At 33.9% G+C, this 21226-nt stretch overlaps 1 protein-coding gene across 5 annotated transcripts in view; it reads left to right on the forward strand.

The window, feature by feature from the left end:
• The window catches only part of GRHL2 (grainyhead like transcription factor 2), a 206829-nt gene that overhangs the window by 111164 nt on the left and 74439 nt on the right, over positions 1 to 21226 (forward strand). For all 5 annotated transcript variants that reach the window (XM_051970942.1, XM_051970945.1, XM_051970946.1 and 2 more), the window contains one exon: positions 11964 to 12058. In XM_051970942.1, the coding sequence (XP_051826902.1) occupies positions 11964 to 12058 (95 nt within the window). The remainder of the gene's footprint in view (positions 1 to 11963; positions 12059 to 21226) is intronic.

Consider the following 21226-nt stretch of genomic DNA (forward strand, 5'->3'; position numbering starts at 1 on the left):
AACACAAAGAATTTAAATGCCATCAACACACTCAGGCATGAAATTATGCAAATTCTAAATTTCTTTTTGTTGTTTACAAAGCCTAAAACTTGCCAAGAAAAAGTTTTCCCAAAATATGCCTAAACACCTTAAGGTTATGAAGGCCAAAATAAGATAGAGCCAGTCAGAAAAAAACTTTAAAAAAAAAAAAAACAACACTTTGAACATTCTCCAAAAATGCAAGACTGTTCTTTATTTTTTCTGCTGTTGAAAAGACAGATATTTGAAAGGCACCTTTTAAGCACTGGTTATTTAATCAGGACTTCATAAACTTTTCCCATTCATGACTCCTTTTTACCCAAAAATTTTTTATGTGATTCTGGATACATATGTATGTAAAATAGGTACATATGTGACCCCAGGCAATTCACTTAACTCCAATTGCCTCACTAAAAAAATAAAAAAATTGAGAAATAAAATAGGTATTATTGATAATAAATCATAATTTTATGATCCCCATATTCAGTTATAAGACCCTATATGGGGTTGTGAATCACAGTTTAAAAAGCTGGGATATTGACTAACCTCATGGTTTGCCAGTGACCAAAAATATAATATCCTATTGTTGTTGACTATTGTAGTAATACCACTAATATTAATATACTATTTTGTTGACATCTACTATATGTATACCATATGTTTTATTGTTGTTAATAATACCACTAATATTGATACAGGATTAATTTTTATCATATATAATTAGCAAGTTTGGATAATGGTGATGTAACTATATTTTCAGTATACTTCATTGTAATTACTTGAAAATAATAAAAGCAATCATGTCCTAGGAAAAGACATGGAAATGATTTAAGACTACATATAATTATATATAATTTCATAGTACACAGATTAATAAACCCATAAAACTTTGATTTTTGGGAAAGAAGCAACTAGAAATGTAAGTGGAATAAATATTCCATATTTCAAATAAGTTTAAATTCACAGGTTGTGAAGGATAGTAAAATGTAGAGGAAAGAAGGTTGTACCAGAAATCAGAGGACCTGGGTTCAAATCCCAGATCTATAATTAATTCCCTGCATGTTGACAAGTCATTTAAATATCCCTTATCTGCATAATTAATGCCTCTGTTTATAGGGTAGTCAACTTAGGCTCAGGGAAGTTACATGAGTTGACCATAGGCACACAACTATAAATGGTAGAGTAGGAAGGAAAGCCCAGGTCTTCTCATTCTAAATCATTTCACTACATCTATTTGTTATTATTGAATTGTTTTTCAGTTATGTCTGACTAAATGTGATCCCATTTGGGGTTTTCTTGGTAAAATTCCTGGAGTGGTTCAGTTTTCTTTTCCAGCTCATTTTATTTTGTTTTTTTTTCTTCAATAGTGTTTTATTTTTCCTAAGATACATATATAGCTTCCAACATTCATTTTTGTAAGATGTTTGTGTTCCAAGTTTTTCTCCCTCTCTGCTTTACCTTCTCCCCTCCCAAGACAGCAAGCCATCTGATATAGGCTGAACATGCACAATCCTTTTATATTTGTCATGTTGTACAAGAATAATCAGACCAAAAGGAAAAGAAAAAAAGCAAACAAACAAAAAGGTGAAATATTATGTTTTTATCCACATTCAGTCTCCATATTCTCTCTCTGGATGGGGATGATATTTTCCATCCGCTTGAATCATTGCATTGTTGAGAAGAGTCTAGTCACATCTGTCACAGTTAATCATATGATTCTGTTGTAACTGTATACAATGTTCTCTTGGTTCTGCTCACTTCACTCAGCATCAGTTTGTGTAATTATTTCCAGGCTTTTCTGAAATCATTCTGCTCATCATTTCTTAGAGAACAATAATATTCCAGTACATTCATATACTATAACTTATTCAGCCATTCCCCAACCATTGGACATCTACTCAATTTCCAGTTCCTGGCCACTATATAAAGGGATGCTACAAACATTTTTGCAGATATGGGTCCTTTCCCCTCTTTTATGATCTCTTTGAGATGCAGACCCAGTAGTGACACTGTCCAGTTCATTTTACATATAAGGAATTGAACCAAACAGAATTAAGTGATTTGTCTATGATCCCACAGCTGGTAAGAATCTCAGGCCAGGTTTGAACTCAAGAGAGTGAATTTTCCCTGCCTTCAGTCTTAGCATTTTATCCACTTTACCACCTACGTACCTGACCGCATCCCTTACATGAAAGAAAGTCATTTCAATAAATCAAAACAACATATAGGACAAAAGATATTCTATACATCAATCAAATAAGTATCTATTCCTATAATGCCTTATATGTATATTCAGCTATTCCTATTTATATTTTGCTATGTATTAAAATGTCTTCCGTTATTAAAATTTCTCAAGTCTATATGACTTAGTATCGGAATTCTACTGAGGAAAGTGGTTTGCAGTTAGAGATAATCTGGAAGCAACCAAAACAGTTGAGAATACTTGTTGGAGATTAAATTTTCGTTATAGATTAGGCTTATTGGATAAAGTAGATTTACTATGCTTTATAATCTTCTTTTTTTTTTTTTAATAACTTTTTATTGACAGAACCCATGCCAGGGTAATTTTTTACAGCATTATCCCTTGCACTCACTTCTGTTCCAATTTTTCCCCTCCTTCCCAACACCCCCTTCCCCAGATGGCAAGCAGTCCTTTACGTGTTGAATAGGTTACAGTATATCCTAGATACAATATATGTGTGCAGAACTGAATAGTTTTCTTGTTGCACAGGGAGAATTGGATTCAGAAGGTATAAATAACCTGGGAAGAAAAACAAAAATGCTAGCAGTTTACATTCATTTCCCATTGTTCACTTTATAATCTTCTGAGCCATTTCATTCCCATCCTCTCTTCCATACCTTATGCCCCTAAGGTCAATTGTAGTCAAATCAAGAAATGAAGGATGGGGTAAATGAAAAGGGTCTTTTGTTTTTCATTAGAATGTGAACTGCATTTGTTGTTGAATCCATGGGTATGCTTTCCAGTTTGAGAAATTTCTTGCCTTTATCTCTATAAACTATTTCCAGAAGTACCATTTTTGAGGAATGCCCAAATAAAATGGATGAATCAGGGACCAAGAGATTTAGAATTAAATTTCACAATCAAGATGTATAGGAATAAGCACAAACAAAATATCTCATTTCAAATCCACTCTAATTTACTTAAATTGACATCCTATTAGCATAGTGCATATTGTATTCAATAACACACCAAATTGGTACCTTTTATACTATCAGTTCAGTCTCTTTTTTAGACATGAGAAGGGAAAAAATATAGTGGTACATCTTAGAATTACTAAGTTTACTGTTGACACAAAGCTGAGAGGTACAGCTAATATATGCCAGAATTCTTACAGGCTTTGGAAAGCCTAACAATATAAAATGGAGCAGGGGTAAATGTATAGTCCTATTCTTGGATTCCAAACATAGTCACCCAATTCAAAACCAGGATTTGGTATTCAGGTAAAAAGCATAAAGATGTTATTGTTGTTGAGTCATTATAGTCATTTGACTTTTCGTGACCCCATTTGGTATTTTTTTGGTAGAGATAGTGGAATAGTTTGCCATTTCCTTCTCCACCTCATTTTATAGATGAAAAAACTGAAGCAAAGAGGGTTAAGTGACTTGCCCAGGGTCACATTCTTCTAATACTCTGAGACCCAGATTTGAACTCAGATCTTCCTGACTCCCTACTGTGCCAGGTAGCTGTCCAGAGCAGCATATTTTTCAAAAAGCTATTAGCTATATCAGTATCAGATTACCTTTGACAGGATAAGTTTAAGGATTAAAATAATCAATTTCAAGTTATTTGTGAGATATTTCAGGCTTTGGACACTGCTCTTATGACTTTAAAAAGCAGAGGAGAAAATCAACAAAATCCACTTCTGTAAAAGTCTTATTAATCTGTTTATCTCAAGTTAAATAAAGCTCATCATTCTAATGATTTTAAGTCGTTTGGAATTGTTCAGATGAATCTAAACGGGGCTTATCTGACCATTTATCTGACCATGGAACTTTCCTCTTTGGAAAAGAAGAGATTTCTGCATTTAGACTATAATATATAAACTCTCCTCAGTCTGGCTAATTGGGAAGCATCTCACTGAGTTGTGGAGTATGCTCACTGAATTATTAACAGAGCCCTAAGCCATTTTAAGCATTCCAAACACTTTGCTCCACTAGTCCAGACAGAATCCCTTCAGAAGGAAAAATAATTTTATTATAATTATACTCCTCTTCTAAATCTTCAACAAGATATACAAAAAAGAATTGAAAGCCAGCATTAGTTATAAATAATTTACAAAGAACATTTCATGCTACACTTAATTAAAGCACAGGAATTAACCTTTCCTTTAAGCCATTCCAGAATTACACATCCATATATAACTAGTTTAAAAAAAAAAACTCAATATATAAAAATCTGAACTTAAAAAACAAACTACAGAATAATATTTTGCATTACAAAAGGATCCTTCATTTCATAAAAGAATTTGGTGTTGTGTTCAACACCATTTTGACACCATTTGAACATTAGCAAAATATAAGTTTACACATAATTTTTCAGGAACACATCTTCTCATATAAAGGAGGAAATGAATAGATATATAGTCTTAGTAGGATATGTTATAGGAGGACTGTTACCTCCTTTACTCTGTATACAATCAAAACCCCATGTAGTCTAAAATCACATTAACTTTTTTCTTTACTACATCAAAATTCTGATTCAAAGTTGATTTTATAATATATCAGAACCCATATTTTTTTTCCTTTTTAAGTTTTATTAACAAAGACTCTCTGTGCAACTGATATTTTTGAAACCAAATCCAGGATTTTACATTTATCTCTATTAAATTCAATCATTCCTGATTCTTTTGTTTCACATTGGCTCTTCCTCCATCTTTGAATCATGAGTAAATAAAATCTACTATTTCTGCTTTAGTTCAACTTTTTGATAAAAATTTGAATGGAGGCCTTACTTTCACTCCCTCCACATTAAAATGCACATATCCCTCAGAGGGGCAACACAGTAATTTATTGTTGATCATCAGCACCCTAGTAAAAAATTTTTCCACTAGCAAAAGATCTGCTTCTTCCAAATTGACAATGAAAAAAAAAAAAAACAAAACCTGTACCACATAGATATAGATATAAATTGTGTGTGTGTGTGTGTGTGTGTGTGTGAAGTTGTTCTTCTGTTTAGATCTTTAAAACGTAATAGAACTATTCCTGGGTCTCTTGTTTAATTTTCTTTCTCTGTTACCTCTGATGTCAGTAAGGTTCAGAGGCAATCCATTTGTCATCTTCTGATATTAGAACACACACCCACACACACCCACACACACCCACACACATATATATATGTATATATATGTATATAATCAAGCAAAAAAAATCCCTGCTATATCTATATCTATATCTATATATATAGATATAGATATATCTAGATTATATATGTCTCATTCTGCACTCTGATTTTTTTTTACTTCTATTAGGAGGGTTGTTACAATGTTTTATCAATAGTTCTCTGGGATCATGGTTGGTCATTATGCTGAACAGATTTCCTAAATCTTTCAAAATTATTTCTCTTTACCCTTCATAGTCATTACATAATCTATTCTCCTGGTTCCATTTATTTCACTCCATGTTAGTTCATACCTTTCCCTAGGTTTCTTTGAAATAATCCTCAACCATTTCTTATAGCAAAATAATAATTGCATCACATTTATAAACCATAACTTGTATAGCCATTACACATTTGATAGGTTACCACTTCAGATAACAATTCTTTTCTTCTTTAAGAAGAACTAAACATTTTAATATAATTTTTGTTAGTTAATTTTGTTTAGGGCTAATCCATAGCTTAATCTACTCTACTTATTCTCCTTTCTACCTTCTCTCATTTCCCTATTGATGAAGTATACCTGTCTGATTGTATATTTTTCTCCACTTTGAGGAGTTCATATGAGAGTGAGGTTTAAGTTCAGCCTGTTCCTCAACTTCTTCCTTATTTGTTTGTATAGATTTCTACTTATATATCACAGTTATGTGAGATAATTTCCTTTAATATTTCTTCTTCTTACTTCCTCATAGTATATTCTTCTTACCCTCCTTTTCCATTCTTTTTTGAAAAAAAAAATAGATCATCAAAATGTAAAAAAAATACTCAGTCTCTCTATCTAAATTAGACTTCCTCTGTTACCCCTGACAATGTTAAGATGGCACATACATCATCTACCTATATTAGTATATAATTTGTTTATCCTTGTTTAGGATAGTATTGTAAGATATTATTTTGTCCATGTTCATGTTTTTTATGTTTCTTTTAACTCCTATATTTGCCCTCAAAGTTTCTATGCAGCTGGTCTTTTCAAAAGAAATTCTTGGACATACTATATTATGTTAAAATTTTATTTTCCCCATGTAAGATTATTGGATAAGGTTCTTTTTGGTTGTAAACATATATACTTTGTCTTCTGGAATATTGTATTCCAGGCTGTCCTTCTCTTCAGAATTGTGACTGTTAAATCATGTGTGATGCTGACTTTGGCTTTTTGGTCCTTGAAGACTTCCTTTTTGGATGCTTAGAGTACTTTGTCTTTGAACTGGAAGTTCTAGATTCTAGTTATATCGTATTCATTTGGGGGCTTCTTTCAGGAGATGGTTGTGGATTCTATTTTGCCTTATAGTTCTAAGATCTCTGGATATTTTTCTTTTAAGATTTCTTGCAATAGAATGTCTAGGCTCTCTCTCTCTCTCTCTCTCTCTTTTTTTGAGTCATGTCTTTCAAGTAGACCAATGATTCTAATTTTTCCCCTTAATCTGTTTTTCAGCTCAGTTGTTTTTGCTATCAGATATTTTACATTTTTCTTATATGTTTTTTAGTATTTTGCCTTTGTCTGAATATTTTTTGCTGTTCCATGGAGTCATTACTTTCAATTTGGTCCATCACACTTTTCAGGGAGTTTGTTTCTTGGGCAAGGGTATGTACCCCTTGTGTCAAACTATTAATTCTCTTTCCAATTTTTTCTTCCATAGCTCTCATTTCTTTTCCATTTCCCCCTGAGTGTCTTCATTGCATTTATGAAAATATTTTTAATTCTTTTTTTAAAGCTTTTATTTCATCTCTTCCAGGAATGTTAGTTAAATTTGTTAAATTTGTGTCCAAACTGTCTTTTACTTTGAAGTTTTGCTTGTAGATGTTTTAGAGTCATTCTTTCCTTTTGGATTTATGTCTTAAGTGTTCCTATCATTAAAATATGTTTTTATAGTGAAGTTCTTTTTTTTGTTTGTTTATTGTTTTCTCATTCTTCCAATCTGTTTTGTGACTTTAGAACTAATATTAGTGTCAGGGTATATATACATGCTTCTAGAAGGAATGTCTGAGTTGATCCTACTGTTTCTTTCTTTGGATATTGTGCATTGTGTTAATCCAGATTCTCAGAGACTATCTCAGGTTGGGAATCTATAAACATTTGGTGCTGCTTAAGTGTTTTGATTCAGAGGAAAAGTTATCTCACTATCCTTCTTCGATTTGAGTTCTCTGCAAGTTCCTGATTAGTTTGGGTAAGAGCAACTTAGAAGTATAGAAACTTCTTTTAATGGAAAATTGTAAGAATGGGTCCCTAGAAATAAATAGTAAAATTAGTTCTATTTAATTTTTTAAATAAATTAATCAACAAGCATTTTATTAAGCACCTACCTTGTGCCTGGCACTATGGTAGATAACAGTGGATTAAAGAGCATAAAATTTTCCAGTTAAAAAATCAAAGCTAACTTGGGGAGAACAGCTTCCGTTGAATGGTGAGATCAGAAGCCAAAATGCAAAAATTTTGGAGGAGATAGTGCCCTGTAAAATTATCACTTTTTTTGCATGACACAAAATTCTTCCAAGAAGCAAAACATTATACTAATGGGAATAAGTTTCAGGAACAATGTTCAAGCCCACATGCTTAAGCAGAGATATTACAGATGGGTTTCCATTTTGAGTAACTACAATGTAATGATAAGGATAAGGACCAGACCTGTAATTTTATTAGTGATGGAATTTCCCAGTGTAAAGCTTCCTCTGTCATGCAGGTTAACACCTTCTTTGCCATTTATAGCTTTAGACAGCTACAGGGTACTGAGGATTTAAGTGATTTATATATTGCACAGCCACTATGTGTTAGAGGCAGTACCTGACCCCAAATTTTCCTGGCTTTAAAACAAACTCTCTATCCACTCCCTCTCTACAAGGTCCTGAGCTCAGAAACAAATAATTCACCAGACTCTTCCGGACTCCTGTGCTCCATCTACCACACCTTTCTATCTCTGTAATATACTATGCTATCTCACAGCCAATCAACACTGAGAGCATATGTGATATAGTGGGATGAGTACTGAACTAGGAATTAGGAGAGCTTGGGTAAAACTTATATGTCTCACTAAGTAGTTGTTCAGCTCAGGCAAAGTAATTATAATTAACCAGCAAGTACAGCCCATCTTCACTTGCTATTTGGACTGCTGCAATAGTTTTTAATTGATCTCTCCACTCTCCTCACACCAGTCCATCACTCTACTCAATACCAAATAGATCAGTCTTGAAACACTGACCATGTCATTCCCACATATATCTGCATCAACCACTCTTATTCAGTCAATTCCAATGATTCTCTGTTATCTCCATGATCAAATATAAAATCCTCTGTTTAGCTTTTAAAGCCCTTTATAACCTAGTACTTTCTCAGTTTTCTGATCTTTTTAACCTCTTACTGCCTCCATGTATTTTCTGATCTAGTGACTTTAAGACCCACTGCCCTTCCTTGCTCTTTCTATTTCTCTACTCCATTTTCATTAGCTGTTCTCTAAGACAAAAATAATGGCCTCCACTCCCACCCCCATCTTCCTGATTTTTGTCTTCCTTTGAATCTTAGCTAAAATCCAACATTATCATGTAAATTTTTTTTCTTCCCTCCCTGTTCCTTCTCCTCCCTTCCCCCATCCCAGAGATGGCTACAACCTTCAACAATAAATATTCCCAGTCTTCCTCAATGCTGATACTTATACTCTGAGATTAATTCCAATTCACTCAAGCTTTAAGGCTACTATACCACAATGCCTTTCTATAAAGTACTGAGTTTAGGAACAAATAAAATCCACCCAACACTTTTTGGATGATGGGCTCTGAACTATGTTTTTATCCCCAAAAGATACCTGCAGGTCATTTTACATAATTCTCTGAATGAGTTGGCTCAATTTCCCAAGGCAACCAGAGTCATCACCAAAATAATGGGCATGTACATAGTTGTTTACATGTTTAACCCCCATTTGAACATGAGCTCCTTGAGAATTAGGAATACATTTGCCTTTCTATGTATCCCTGGAGGTTAGCCCAGTGCCTGGCACATTGTAGATACAAAGAAAATGCTGGTTGACTTGACTTGACAAGTATTTGCTGCTGGTTGTTATGGATGATGTGGAAGTATAAGTACTTAATGAGATTTTGCCTCCAAAGAATTTGCAGTCTAGCCAGAGACAAGTATAATTGCATATGAAATGATTAGTGACTGCTACAAGATAGGATACATAATTAAATATAAAATTGTGGAGAATGGATTATATGAGTTATACAAGTTCAGAGAAAGAGAGAACCAAGAAAGGTTTCAAGGAAGTGATGGGATAAGGTAAACTTTGAAGACTGGCAAGGACTGGGGCATTTTGGAAATATGTATATTTGGCCTAAGAACCAGTTAAGTGATCAATTTGAATAAATACAGGAAAAGAAATGATCTAATTGTAAGATTGTAAAACAATTTTGTTCCTGGAGAGGAAAAACTATGCTTGAGCATGGTGGGAGACATAACATTGTACAGAGGAGTTCAAAGTCAAATTTAGACATGATAGGATGGGCAGCAGGGAAGCTAGTTTTTTGAGCTGAGGAGTTCTGTGGTGACAGTAATGTTTAAACATGATTAATCTGGCAGAACTATTTAGAGTTTATTGGAAAGAAGAGAGATTATAATCAGAAAGGTCAAGTAGAAATTTGATGCAATAAATAATGTGAAGCAATAAGAAACTGCATGAGGATGGCGGCAGAGGGGAGAATGAAAAAAAAAAAAAAAGGGGATGTTTCCAATAAAGAGTCTATGTAATCTATGTGATAAAGAATCTAATATTATGTAATATGTTGCTTCAGTTTTTTGATTTGTAAAATGGTTATCAAAATATCTGCTTTATCTATCAGAAGATTACTTTGAGAATCAAAGAAGCCAATATATGTGAAGATACTTTGGAAAGTTTATAGCCGAAAGTTTGAGTGTTATTAAGTTGTACTTTCTTTTTCACATTAGCATCTGAATTCTAATTAATGGGCAACCTTTCAGTAACACAATGGATGCCCCTTGTAGTAACTATCCTTTCTGTAAAACGGTTCTTATTTTTAATTTCTCTCCTCTGTTTGTCCTAGATTTAGATCAATAGTTATTTTAAAGGAAAAGGGGAGAATATTTCAGGGTGAGCAACTCAGAAAAAGAAAAAAAACCCAACATACTAAGCATTATGATATCCCTCATGAATGTTGAGCTCACTCATATTGTTTTTTATCCTCATTTAAAACTTTGCTATTTGTTTCCTTGCTTAAAATGACCCGGAATTCTATCTTATATTTTGGCCTCAATAATGTTTTAGTTCTTTGCTATGATAGAATTAAAAAGTTGCAAATAAAATAAAAACAGGAATGAGTTTGATCTCTGCAAAGCCAAACAGTGCTAAAATTCAGCAACTGCTTTCTTGAAATTAAATATTGCTCCCTGGAGAACCTTAAAGTTCTGGTCTCAGGGAAAGTTTGCCTGGATGCTGAATCTAGCCACTCGAGGACAGAAGATATCAAAAGCAATGATTTATTTTATAGTTAAATTGAAAGGTTTTTGTGTTCTAATTCTCATCTGTGATGATATTTCACAGTTTACAAAGGCTTTTTTACATCATTTCATTTGATTTTTACAACAGGATCAAATTATTATCCCTATTTTACAAATGGGAGATTCAGGAATTTGTACGGAACACATAATTAAATTTTGATTTAAAACTTTATCTTCCTGAATCTAAGTATAGTGTATTTACATGCCATTTTCTTCTAACTTCTTAAATCCTTAGGTATATCCCAATCAGTGTTTTCACTGACTCCATAACAATACAGTGTTAGATAAAATGATGTCTTAAGATCATAGAAATCAAGTTGTGATTGAATAACATTATAGTGGGATATAGTTATAATATATTAAAGATATTATTGAGAGATTATTGCGGTCAGGGAAACTTTATTCTCATATGATGCATATGGTATTTATAGTTAACACAAATTTTGGTTGGGAGAAGCAGGATACTGTTGGAAATAGTGTTGAATTGGAGAGCAGGAGAGCTGGACTGAAATCTCAGTTCTTCCATTATCTAAGCCAGATAACCTTAGATTTAGGCAAATCTCCAAACCAATCTGAATCTCTGTTTTCTTATCTGAAATTTGGGATGGATGATTTCTAAGACCCCTTTTGGCACTAAGAGTCTATAATTCCACAGAGTTGGTTTAGTCAAGAAATCCATATGGGGCTTGTAAGAAAGTGGGAGTTGCATCATGAGTGGGTAGCTAGGAGAAAAATTCAAGGTCAAGAAGAATAGGAAAAAAAAAAACCTTCATAGATCATAATAAAAAACTTAGAGTGAAGAAACAAAACTAATGAAAATTGGCTAAGAATATTGCTTTGCTTGCATTTATTATCCTTAATAGTGCAAAGTGTTTTTCATTTTTGTAGCAATAATGGAATATCAGCAAGGAAAAAAAATCCTTTTCCTGTTGCCATAGAGATGGAAGAACAAGCAAAGTTTTGTTCTAGTCAGTGGAAGAGTGATACAGAATTCAATTATATAAGGCATTTCTTCAAATTTTGTTTAATTTTTTTGTGTGTGTTTTACAGCTGACTACAAGGAAAGTTTTAATACAATTGGAAACATTGAAGAAATTGCATACAATGCTGTTTCTTTCACCTGGGATGTCAACGAAGAGGCAAAAGTAAGTAAAAAGTGTCAAAACTGGCAGGGATTGATTAAACTGGGCTCATTCTTTCATAGGAATTCAAAAGTTTCTTTTCTTACCCTGACAAGGTGACTGCAATGTTGTTATTGCAAAGGACCAATGGGGTGAGAGTCTTCCAACAGAATAGGAAAACAGGCTCATTGTTATTCCTTTCAGAGCTCAGTAATTCATTTCCTTCCTTATTTGGAGGATGCTGGAAGTGGAACCGGAGATCTGCTTCCTCTATCAGAGCATATCCACATCCCAGATTTCCCAAGTCTCCAGACTTTATGGGGGGCCTCAAGCTGGGGCAGGGTTGTCTAACTATATTGCTGAGCATTCTTCTGGTAGCAGGATACAATGCCCTGTGGGCATTTTTCCAGAGAAGTAATTTAACCAAAATATGTATAATTTGACAGCTATGGAAGAGTGTTACTTTACTTGATTAAGACACAAAGAACCTGGGAGGAGGGGGAGGGAGGAAGAAGATGGGCATATTTTCTTCCCTCCACAGGGTGTGATGGTGTACCCTATTTCCAGGAGAGAACTCAGCTGATTATTTTCTCATTGCTCATTTAATACTTTTCTTTTTTATCTTGAGTGCTAGTATTTTTTCTTTGTTCTCTTTTTATATGTTAAAATATTATTCTTTTTAACTTAAAAATTATGTCTTTTAATTTTTAATTACAAATATATATATTTCTCCATCTCCAAATAGCCATTTTCTGATAAGAAAAAAAGCAGTTCAGTAAAACTAACCAACATATTAGCTAAGTCTGACAGTTTAGTTAAGGGAGTGAACTGTTTGGTACCTGAAAATCCTTCTAGGATTTCATGAAAATTGTACATTTCATAATCATCTTCAATTATATTTATTCTTTCTGTTCTCCCCACCCAAATGTTCACAATTCCAAATTCCTAACTATTCTATAGACTGTCTCTAATTGTAACCAAAGGTGACATTGAGTGCTGAGTGACTTTTGTTTGATTTTTGTATAGTTTCTTTGATTACTTGTATAGTTTCTAAAAGAATGTTAAATAATCAATCTTTTGTAGGAGGAATTGTCTTAAAACAAATGAGAACAACTTAATAACTCATTCATGTTTATAAAGGAGAGAAGGATATTTGAGAGAAGAAGAATTGGAATTTTGAGGACATGACATCAGAAAACATGAATTGCAGAGTATTTTATTTCATTGTATATAGAAGATGGCTTTAGGCTCAGGAAAGGCAACCCCCAAAATAAGTCATAGAAGCACCTGGAGAAATATGCCAAGTTATTCCAGTGACTGAATGTTCCTATTTCAGCAAACATTCATTAGACACTTATTTAATGCAAAGCACATTTTGTAATGCAGGTACAGAATAGATCCCAGGAAAAGAATAGCATAGGAAAAGTGTGTCTATAGTACCCTTGCTATTTATTTTACTTACCTCTTTCCATCCAAATTCTTTTTAGTTCTTCTGTGGCCCAGAATGCATTAGCGTGAACTCTCTGGCAGCATACTATACTATTTATCGTGGTATGTCCTTGAAAAAAAGATTCAGAAGGGTTAGTATTAAAGGAGTAAGAGGCATTGAGGAAAGAGGAAGATAATTTGTATCCTCAAGGAGATTAAATATAATAGGAAAAGGTAAAACAAAAAAAGGGAGCTGGAAAGTGGGAAGAAGGTGGAGTAGGGACATGGTAGCAAAGCCTGGAGAATTGGATCTCATAGGTCTGGACATTTCTCCAAAATGGAGGTTCACTAGTGGGGAAAAGGACTTTGGGGAGGAAATAAAAGGTAACTAATGCATGGTGGCAAAAACCAGAGGATAAATAAATCATAGCGAATGGATAGTTCAAAATAGAAAGAATTGTGAGACCAAATCTAGTCTATCCCTCTTTTATTACAGAGAAGGAAACTAAAATCAGGAGAGATGAGATGACTTGCAGCTAGGTGGCACAGTGGATAAAGTGCCAGGCCTGGAGTCAGAAAGGGCTGAATTCAAATCTGGCCTCAGAGACTTATTAGTTATAGGATCCTGGATAAGTCACTTAATCTCTGCCTCAGTTTTCTTATCTATGAGATGGGATAATAATAACACCTACATCTTAGTATTGTTATGAGGATCAAACAGGATAATAACAATTGTAAAGCACTTAGCATAATGTTTGAAACATAGTAAATGTTTTACAAATATTAGCTGTTATCCAAATTCACAGAAGCAGTAAATGCCAAAGTTGGGATTTGAACTGAAATGTCATCATTATAAATTGCTACCCTTTCCACTCTACCACACTTGCTCCATGGTTAAATGTTTATTTTACAACAGGATTTTTATTTCACAGAGCCAAGGATTCATGCAAATGACTAGTTTTTCCTGTGCTTTAAAAAAAATCTGATTTATACTTTTTTTTTTTCTTTAGAGTCATGACACTCTGCAAAGTTAGGGATACTTGTAGTATCTAGGCAGAACTGGCAAGATTTTCTGAGTTAAAAAAAAAGAAGTATAATGTTATAAATGCTTCAAGGATTCCCTATTCAATTTGGTTCATGAAATTTGAAAATTATAATAGAGTCTGGAGCTAATATTTGGATGAAGAGTCTCTGTGTATCAGGTTTAATATTATTTAAGGGAACTAGTGGCATATAGTTTTTATTTTTAAAACTGAATTGATAGTATTAGAAGACAGCATATTTGTTAGTTTCTATTCACCAAATTGAAAAATAAAAAGTGGAGGAGGGGAAAATTGAATGGGACAAATGGTTGAAAATTACTTTTTAGTTTGTAGTTAGTTCTGACTTGTTCTTCTTGCAGTTGAGGGAGGGGTGGGCATTCCATTTAGAAGCCTTCAGAAAATTATGTAAGATGATTTATTTGGCTCATTTTTCTTGTTTCAGTCTTATGCAACTTATTATTCACAGCAAACAAGTTTATGTGCCCATATGTTTTGGTATATGGCAGTGGAAGAAGGTTTATGTAGTTTGTTTCTTTGCTTATCCTGACTCTGATCAGTGAGTGTGTTTGTTTTATCCATTCATAGTGACTGTTACTTGATGCATGCAGTTGCAAGGAATCCTTGAATCAATACGTAATAAACTACAGAAAACTTTTCTTCAAACTCCTAAAAGGAACTAAAAATTAAATCTGTTTCATTAAGGAGATTAGCAGAGCCAAAGTCTTTTCCTTAAAATGTTACTGACTTCATAGCATGAATTCTATAAAAAATACAATCTGGAAGTAGAAAGAAAATAGATTTATAGAAATGTAGGAAGCAGATGGAAAATCTCCCTTCCTTATATTAGAATTGGGTGTGATTTTAATATTGCAGTACTTTCCCCTAGAGTCATTTGTTTCCTTTTCTAGTTCCATCGCTAACATCTGAATGTAAGTGCCTTGAGTTCCTCTGAGAAGAAGCAAAAACTTGTTAAAATGCTACTTACTGAAGCTTTATTCAATGTTTACAATGGCATATGTCCATTAGGTCCTCCTTCCAGAATGATTAAGATAATGAGGGTTGAGTTAAAAAGAAAACTGTTGGTTCTGACTATCTTTTGATAGTTATATTACATATCATATACATATTCATTATGTCTGATATAGATGGCATCCATTCTAAGCCTGCTCATCCCATATGAGTCCTGCCCATGTTTTTTCATAACCCCCCCTTAGAAGATCTACGTAAGACTTTCATTCTTTTAATATTTCGGGAATATCAGTTTGGGATAGTCTATATGCCATTCTCACTATATCACTAGCTCATCTTTATTTTTTTTTTTAAATCACATATCTCCTCAATAAAAGCATTTAGACTTTTTCCATTTGTAAGCCATGACTGATATTTTGTGGCCTATTTATGTTCATCATGTGTTTTTCTATTGCCCTTTGAGGTGATATATAATTTTAGATATTCTGAGATGATAGTTTTCCATGATTGGAAGTCATATGGACATTTCTTTTATTTCCCAATGATTCTGAACCTTAAGACATCATCATGCAAAGCCCATTCCCCATCTTTTACTATCTAATTCCTTATTTCCATCTCCCTCAACCTTCTAACCCTAAAGTTCCAACCAAGTGTTGCCTTGCTCTTCTGTATTGTGCTCTCTGGAATGCCTGCTCCATAGACAGCAACTTTCTCTTTGTGCTAAATCTTTTCTAGCTAATTACAGAAATCTAACTGAATTCAATGACATAGCCTCCTTGGTCATTGTTCCAACACTGTTTGCACCTTCCCTTACTCCCCTCATTTCATTAGTTGAGTTGGAATATTTCTTATACTTGGACTTGGAGTGAGGAATGTGACTAGACACTTACGAGATATGTAATCCTGATCTAGTCAATTGACCTCTATTTTTCTCAGTTTTCTCACCTATAAAATGGGGATAGTAATAGCACTGACCTCCCAGTTATTGTGTGGATCAAATAAAATTAAATTTAAAAATATTTTGTGAATATCAAGTACTATATAAATGATAACTATTTAAATAAAAAGGATCAAACTGCAAAAAAGAATTTTGGCTAAAATCTAGGTGTGGGTGGGAAGTGGGAAATGATTTGTGGTGAAGACAAAAGTACCAATAAATTAGTTTTTGAGAAATTAAATAAGTAACTTTAAATATTTAAAGTCAGCCTTTCTTTCTTTCTTTCTTTCCTTGTCCCCCACACTAGGTGTGACTAGAATATAATGAGACTGTTATTGTTGCATGGCTCTGGAGATAGTTTCCATATAAGAATTTCAGAAATGCTGTGAGTAATGAAAATAATATTTGAATGAAGGTTAGCCTCCCAAAGTATCTGTTTTGAGGACAACACTAATTTCCATATGAGAGGCAGCACAAAATTACATTTTATGTAATGAAAGGAAAAATGAACTTGAAGTTAAGAAGACTTGGATATGATGTTCAGCCTCTAATATTTTATTTATTCAGTTCTTTCAAAAAATAATTAGGTGTCTTGTACATGCCAGAGGGCAGCTAAGTGGTGCAGTGTTTGTAGTACCAGACCTGGAGTCAGGAAGACTCATCTTCCCAAGTTCAAATCTGGTCTCAGATACTTGCCAGTTGTGTGACCCTAGACAAGTCACTTAACTCTGTTTGGCTCAGTTTCATCAGCTGTAAAATGAGTTAGAGAAAGAAATGGCAAACCATTCCAGTATCTCTGCCCACAAAAACCCCAAATGAGGTCACAGAGAATCATACATAATTAGAAATGACTGAACAAGAATAAAAAATGTGCCAGATGTTACAGTGGGTCTATGTGATTGAAGGCAAGTCATTTGATCTCTATGAGCCTAAGTTTCCTCTTCTGTAAAATTCCCCTCCTCAAAGTATTATTTTGAGGAGGATATGTTGAAAATCATCAAATTTTATATGCCAAAAATATTATTATTACTCCTAGCTAAGTGACCTTGGGCAAAATACAGAACCTCTCTGGACCACTGTTTTCTCATCTGTAAAATGAGGGGGCTAGGGCAAGATTGCCTATTGAAATCATAAATTGTGGAACTGTGGAATTGGAAGGAATATGGAACTCTAGAGCTTTAGAGTTGAACCTCAGAGATCATGACTGAGTTCACTAAACATTATCAAGCAGATTCTTGATGTGCAAGGTAGTCAGGGAATAGTAAAAAAGAAGACGTGCTTCCCACTTGTAGAACTTCATTTCTGCAATTCTATGATTCCAGTGAAAGCTTTCTACAGCTTACTTAAAGCCGTACTTTAAAAGACTTTTATTTCATTGTCCCCCTTAAACAAGCTCACATACAAAAAAAAAAAAAATGAATAAATAAAGTTGTTGACTGCTCATTAATACCAAAGGCAGGGAATTCTTCACACAAGACCCTATTGAGCTATTAAAGACTAGCAGGCTCAGATTCCTCTCACTGAAGGCTCCCTTTTCACTTGAAAATGACATCATCTTGGAGAGCAGGGGAGCTTCAAACCTTAATTACAGACTCTCCTTTCTTCCGGATTTCTAAGGATATTCTTAAAACTGGACCCATTGTTTCTACCCAATGTCATTTACTCTCTTCACAATAATTTCAAGATTAAACTAACCTCAGTGCTACAAAGACCTCTCTTATACGACCCAGATAGAATACCAAAAGAGGAGACATTACCAGAGCAGTAAGGTGCTTCTTAGGATTTTTTTTTCCACAAAATTCAAGGAACAAGCACCTTCTTTGTGTTCTTTCATAGTAATTCTATATCAGTTTTTCCCCTCAATTTGGTCCATGCACCATCTTTCCCATGATTGATAAGCTGCCTCAGATTGAAAAAGTCATCTTTCCAGGAATGCCTTTTTATTTTCTCTCCATCTTGGTCCTCTAGGTTGCCTTTATCAAATGATAATGCACCAAAACTTCACTACTATGTTCCTTCATCACTGAGATTTTTCAAGTATCAAAATGTAATTTTAACCAATGTTTTCTTTTTTCATTCTCAAGTTTATGGGATCATAGTGTCATAGAACTGGGAGTGATCTTAGATGCTACCCGCTGTAGCTTCCTTTTTTGGTAATTGAAGAAATTGAGACTCAGAGAGGAAAACTAACTTGCTTGAAGGCAATAAGTGACAAAGCTAATATGTTTATCTGGTGTTTTCTGGGCTGACAGTTTATAGAAGCTTAGAATTGAAAGGTATCCCAGAAGACATCAAAGTTTAAAAAATTAAATTAGAAGATAATTTTTTAAAAAGACATCAAAGTTAATTCTTGCCTGGGACATGAATTTCACTACAGCATCACCCACAGTAGGTGTTCCTATCAACTTCTGCTTGAAAATGTCCAGTGGTAGAATCAGGCAAGCAAGTACAAGCATTGATTAAGCATTGGTCGTACAAAACCAAAAAAAAAAAAAAAAATCTCCATCCTTAAAGGAGCCCACATTCTAAGAGGGAAGACAACAATCAAATAACTATTTACATATAAAATTTATACAGTATAAATAAAAACTAATCTAAGAGGGAAGTCAGTGAAAGTGTGAGTATCAGAAAAGACCTTCGAGGGGTTTATACTATTTTTAATTAATTTTTTTCCAATAAGTAAAATTCTACCTCAAACTCAAATTAGAAAAAAAGAAAAATAAAACTCTTGTTGCAAACATGTCTAATCAAGAAAAACAGATTTCAAGAAATTTTAAATTAGCTCTCCTCTGCTTTCAAAATCAAAATTTTTAAAATCATGAGATACCTTATATTTTCTTGCATTTTGTTCAGTCTTGAATTTATTTTAATATCTTAGATTTTATGGAATCATTAAATTCCCTTTCATTCATTCTAATTTTATGACTTTGTTTCTGGGCAAAGTTTTATTCTAAACAATTCTCTTTCCAATTCTCTCTTCTATAGCTCTCATTTCTTTTCCATTTCTTCCTTCTAGTACTCTCATTTCATTTAAATTTTTTTTTTAAGTTTAAAAAAACTTTTGCTTCATGTCTTCTAGGAATACTAATTGAAAACTCTCTTTGAAGCTTTGCTTAAAAATGTTTTGGAATCATTTTCTTCTTTTATGTTTGAGCATGCTAGTCACCAAAATAACTCTTTATGGTAGAATTATTATTATTTTTACTCATTCTTTCAATCTACTTCCTGACTTTGGGCTTGATGTTAGAACCAGGTGTAAATATCTGGGCAAGTTTGTTCCTGTTTTCTTGGGCTGTTAAATGTTGTGTTATTCTAAGATCTCAGGTACCACTCAGGCTAGGAACTTATAAGTTTTCAGTATACCCAAAGTGGTCTGATCTAGGGTAATGTCTGATCCTGACTTCCCTCTCTCTACCTCCCTCCCCCCCACTCTAGTCTGAGTTCTCTAAGTTCCTGACTCATATTTGGGTCTGAGCAACAGACCTGCAGGCTTGTGTTGTTTGCAATCTCAGTAGACTGTTGCTAGATTTATCCACTGTTGGGCAGCTGGAATTCTTTATTGGTTCACAGTTCAACATATCTTTAAAAAATTTCTATTATTAGCACCTGAATTCAAACCTCAGTCCTTACTAAGTTTTATGAGGAGAGGGAAGGGAATAAGCAATCATGTAACACCTACTGTGTGCCAAGCATTGTGCTGTGTTCTTTAAAAAAAAAATTATTCAATCTTTATTTTAATGTCATTTAATTTTCACCTTCCTGATGTCTGTCTTTATGATTATGACACTGATCAAAGAGGCAGTTTAAGGGGTTTAGCTCTCAGAGTCTGATGACTTAGGATCATTTACTGTCTCTAGGTCACAAATACCAGCTAGAGAACTTAATCCTTCTGAGTTTCAGTCACTTTATTTGCAAAATGGGGACACTAATATAGTTACTAACCACAACATAGGGCTGTTGTAAGGAAAGTACCTTGTAAAATTTTAACTATAAGAATGTGACTCATTCAGAGAACTGGGATTTCATTTAGTATGGGACTCTCCTAGGGCAGGAATTCCCTCTATCAATGCTGATCAGCAACGTACATGACTTAAGTAGATTTGCCTGAGGCATATGGACTTAAGGGGCAGCTAGGTGGTATAGTGGATAGAGTGGTGGGCCTGGAGTCAGGAATACTCATCTTCCCGAGTTCAAACATGTTTTACTCAGACACTTACTAGCGATGTGACTTTGAGAAAGTCACTTAATACTGTTTGCCTCAGTTTCCTCACCTGTTAAAATAAGCTGGAGAAGGAAATGGCACACTATCCCAATATTTTTGCCAAGAAAACTCCAAATGTTGTCACAAAAGGCTGGACAGAACTGAAGTGGTTTAACAACAAATATGAAGTTATTGACTATTCAGGGAATATCAAAGACAGGATTTGAATCCAGATCTTTGGAATTCAAAGGCTAATGTTATTTCCAGCATTTCACATAGTCTGTATGTTTACTATTGTTATTGTTATTGTTGTCATCATTATTATTACCAGAACTGTCATTTTATTGGTATAAGTAGCTCCCAAGGAAAAATTTCCACTCTTCCAGTGCAGATATCTGCATTAGGGAGGTTAAGTAACTTTTAGCTCAAGATCTTATAGCCATTGTGTGAGGCTGGATGTTGAACCCTAGTCATCCTATTTTCTTCTTGCTTCATTCAGTCTTTTTATATCTCCTGTACATACGATCTTCTAATAAGAACTTGGCAGTGGATTTCCTGTTTCTGTTTAGATAACTTCCTCTTTTCTTCCTCATCAGTCAATCAATCATCAAAAT

Source organism: Antechinus flavipes, chromosome 1 (assembly GCF_016432865.1).
Source record: "Antechinus flavipes isolate AdamAnt ecotype Samford, QLD, Australia chromosome 1, AdamAnt_v2, whole genome shotgun sequence".
NCBI lineage: Eukaryota > Metazoa > Chordata > Mammalia > Dasyuromorphia > Dasyuridae > Antechinus > Antechinus flavipes.